The sequence below is a fragment of the Anarrhichthys ocellatus genome, unplaced genomic scaffold (genome assembly GCF_004355925.1).
Source record: "Anarrhichthys ocellatus isolate YVR2014 unplaced genomic scaffold, GSC_Weel_1.0 scaffold5027, whole genome shotgun sequence".
Lineage (NCBI taxonomy): Eukaryota > Metazoa > Chordata > Actinopteri > Perciformes > Anarhichadidae > Anarrhichthys > Anarrhichthys ocellatus.
Genome location: NW_022285001.1, coordinates 1 through 3816, shown reverse-complemented (window position 1 = coordinate 3816; position 3816 = coordinate 1). Strand labels below are relative to the sequence as shown.

Sequence of the window (3816 nt, the reverse complement as noted above, 5' to 3'; positions counted from 1 at the left end):
TGTAACTCAGCTGGACTTGTTCCAAACGGTCCCAAACTTCTCATGCTTGATAACACTCATGGCCTGAGGATGTCTACGAGCTAATTTTAACTAATACTCACAGCGACACCTGCTGGCCAAAGGAAATCTGCGTTTTGTGACAAACACCTCCAATTTACATTACTTTTACACCATGTGGTTTACACTTGACACAGAGCAACATAATGCATGTTTGCACGCGTTCTGTAGCGCCAGGCAGCGGATACAGGAAGCATCAGACTATTTGCAAAGCATCATTTCCAGCATCAGGCGGTCCACGCAGGATTAAATACGTCTCACTTGCGGATGCGCTGTCTGACGGTCGCGGACGTTCTCTGCCGCACAGGCCAGAGTCCCGCCGCCACCCCCAACATGCTGGAGGATGCGAGGGCCTGTTCATCGCTGCTCGCAGCTTTAATTATAACTAATATTGTTATTCACACTATTTCTGTTCATTTCATTCCTTAACGTTATGTAATTAATGATAACGTTTATAATTGTAAAACCTTGCTGGGCTGTTATGACACTGTAGAGTTCCCTCGTCTCATCTGAGAAGTCTGTGTTTCGACATGGAGACATCAAATTCCATTTGTCCTTAGATGTAACATTTACGTTGGCATGATTTTTTACCACATTTGGGGGAAATCACTTGCTCAGTATTACATAGCCTACTTAGCAGAAGAACAGGTTGTTCTTTACCTTTCCTTTAATCCGGTCTGTTCGCTATTGTGTGTCTCGCTCAGAGAAGTCTCGTTCTGAAATCAGCTAAATATTGATTGAAATCTTTTCGATAACCCTGAGCTTGCTTTCTGAACTCTGGTGTCCCGTGGCCTCTCTCCAACTCTCACTCACTTATGACCGTCTTCAGACGACGTGTCACATGACTCAATAACAAAGAAAAGTGTTTCATAATGTTGTCTGTCTGACTGCCAGTCAGCATGTTTAGTGGAGGTGGAATCACATTACAGCCGTTAACCTGCCGTCTGTAGCGCACTCCAGCAACGCCGGATTATTATGGTCCCCATTAGTCACCTAGACAAAAACCATGGGGAGGTCCAGGTGTAACAATACCAAAGTGACCCTCTAACTTACTGAAGGAACTGTAGCAGCGATGGGAATCATCAACACCGAGAACGCTCTGATGGAGTTCGTCACAACCTTCTGAAAACGAGACGGGTTGACTCTCTGAAGAGAAAACACCTGAGGAAGAAGAGAGGGGCGGTTAGGTTAGATGACATCATCAGGTCAGGTGATCACACACCTGCTGAACAGACTGACCTCTACGATGAGCAGGTTGGTGAGTCCAAGACAGATAGGTAGGATCCAGGTGGGGTCAGGTAAGGTGAGGTCAGGGAACCATAGGGCGCCTCCTGCTGCCAGATCAGCCTGCAGAACTGCAGAGAACAAAGGTTACTGTTAGTTCAGACTCAGACTGGTCCACATGTACTCAGTTCACTGGACTGGTCCAGATTCATTTCACCAGACTGGTCCAGACTCACTTTTCAGGACTGATTCAGTCTTAATCAGCTTACCAGACTGATCCAGACTCAGTTTACTGGGCTAGGGTTAGATGTAAGCTTACCGGACTGATCCAGACTCAGGTTTCGGAGGGCCAGAGAAAGGCTGATCCACAGGGGCAGCTGAACCCAGACCAGCAGACTGGCTTTGAAGGGGTGACAGTTGTCTCTGATGTAGAGCTGAGAAACAATTCGACGCAGATTCTTCTTGAATTGGAACCTGAGAAGAAACAGCAGAATAGATTCTTCTTCCTCTGACAGAATCAATCAGATTACAGCTCATTAATGGAGCAATATTAAACATTCTGAACATACTATATCATCTAACACTACGATGACTACCTGAGAAGGCAATGAAGTCACTCTCCCTCTGTGTGTGTTAGCTCTGTTAGCGCTTTCACGGTAGTTTGCACTGTTAGCGCTTTTAGCACCGTTAGCTGTGAGAGGTCAGCCATGTTGAGGGCTGTTGAGAAGCAATCGAAATGCTCCAAATCTTGCACCTATAGGTCTTTAACCCTGTTGGTGTTCGTTTGACTCACAACAAGTTTAACATGAAGTTTAAGATAAATCTGCAGATAAAAACACAGCTGGTTGTTATTTTTGTATCATTTCTTACCGGCTCTGTTTCTCCGTCCAGCCTTTCTCTTCCGCTCGGAATGAAACTTCGTATCGAAGCCTCTTCGCCAGCTCCGAGATCTCCGCCTGCAGCGCCTCCACCTGTGTATCACCTGGAGGTTACTATGTTTACCATGACGGACAAGAGGCTACTGTCCGTCACAGTCTGCACACGGCAACAAACATGTGAATAGGATCATGTGGATAGAGACCTGGTTTGGTTCACAGTGAATACTTCATCTTTAATCTCTTTATCTTGAGATGTAAAAACATTGAAACATTCACACCGCATGTGTTATTTTAATTTAACGAGTATAATATACAATGTAAAGGATTTAGTACACTGGAACTGAACCTGGTGCTGGACACATGAGACTGGGAGTCGACATGACCAGAGATTAACTTTTACTTTATTTTAGTTACACCAAAACAAATGCAGGTGTCTGTCTTCAGATATCTTTAAGGCTGAAAACAGCTGATTGAGGTTTAATCTGGAACTATTTCAATAACAATTTAAAAGTTTCATTAATTTTTTAAGAAGAAATGTCAAATATCTGTTGGTTTTGAAGGTAATTGCTGGTAGAGGATCTGTGGAGCACAATCAGCCATTTGTGTTTCATTTTCTAATGTTTTATAAAGAACCAATCAGTTAATTAGAAATGAATCATCAGAATGATTTAAATCTGTCACAATATTTCAGTATATCCCTTTCCTCCCCTCATGTCTTCCATTACTCACCTTGGCGATAACGACCATCTGGTAAGTGGCGAGCGGCAGAGTGATGAGCGTCCTGACTGACAGAGTAGCAACGATGATGCTCAGCCACCATGGCAGCCCGCTCACTTGATGCACGCTCACCAAAAAGTGTTCACACAGGTGAACCGGAGCCGAGTCCGAGAGGCTGCTGTACCAGCCGGCTGCACCTGCACCACCTGAAAGCCTCCTGACTGCTGACAGCCTCCCGAGTCCTGAGAGTGTCCTGATACCTGAGAGTGTCCTGATACCTGATGGCAAACCGGCTCCTGACGGCAACACGAGTCCTGACGGCATCCCGACTCTTGAGAGCATCCTGATACCTGACGGCATCCCGAGTCCTGACAGCGACCCGACTCCTGAGAGTCGTACAGGACGCTGCAGGATGCCTGACCTCACCGCCCCCCCCAAACTCAACATGGTGACCCCCTCCTGAAACATGACGAGACAAACAGGACTGTGAATCAAAGAGAGTTCCCGATCCTGAAACTTTCTGCTGCCCTGAAATAAACAATAAGTAAAGAAGTGCAACATCTTCATCATCAAGGGGTCCTGAACCTGAACTCAGACAGACTCAGACCTGAAGGTGGACCAATTAATCGGTAGAACTGGGCTCCAAATGTGACCGATGGCTGTGCAGCTGCCAGGAGACACATGTGGACGTACGTCCCCGTTTTACATTGAGGCTCCACACACATCATGAGGTCCTGATAATACTTATGGAAGTAATAATAGTACTTACAGACCTCTTCTGGTCTGGAAGTATCAGGTCCACAGACGTGTGACTGACTTTGAATTATATACATACATACATACATACATACATACATACATACATATACACATACATACATACATATATATATATATATATATATATATACATACATACATACATACATACATACATACA

At 45.0% G+C, this 3816-nt stretch overlaps 1 protein-coding gene across 1 annotated transcript; it reads right to left on the bottom strand.

Annotated features, from left to right (window-relative positions):
• Positions 1-707: 707 nt before the first annotated feature.
• cox18 (cytochrome c oxidase assembly factor COX18) lies at positions 708-3708 on the bottom strand. The gene is made up of 5 exons (XM_031841699.1): positions 2889-3708; positions 2152-2252; positions 1601-1755; positions 1297-1412; positions 708-1218 (listed from the first exon to the last, which is right to left on the bottom strand). Exons 1-5 carry the CDS (start codon positions 3444-3446, stop codon positions 1102-1104), a joined length of 1047 nt encoding a protein of 348 aa, XP_031697559.1. The 5' UTR covers positions 3447-3708; the 3' UTR covers positions 708-1101.
• Positions 3709-3816: the final 108 nt, after the last annotated feature.

Coding starts and splice junctions, on each gene's coding strand:
- cox18 (XM_031841699.1), bottom strand. CDS start 3,446: ATGATGAAGATGTTGCACTTCTTTACTTATTGTTTATTTCAGGGCAGC. Junction 2,253..2,888: donor AGATGGTCGTTATCGCCAAG/GTGAGTAATGGA, acceptor GGTGATACACAG/GTGGAGGCGCTGCAGGCGGA. Junction 1,219..1,296: donor CCAACCTGCTCATCGTAGAG/GTCAGTCTGTTC, acceptor CTTCTTCCTCAG/GTGTTTTCTCTTCAGAGAGT.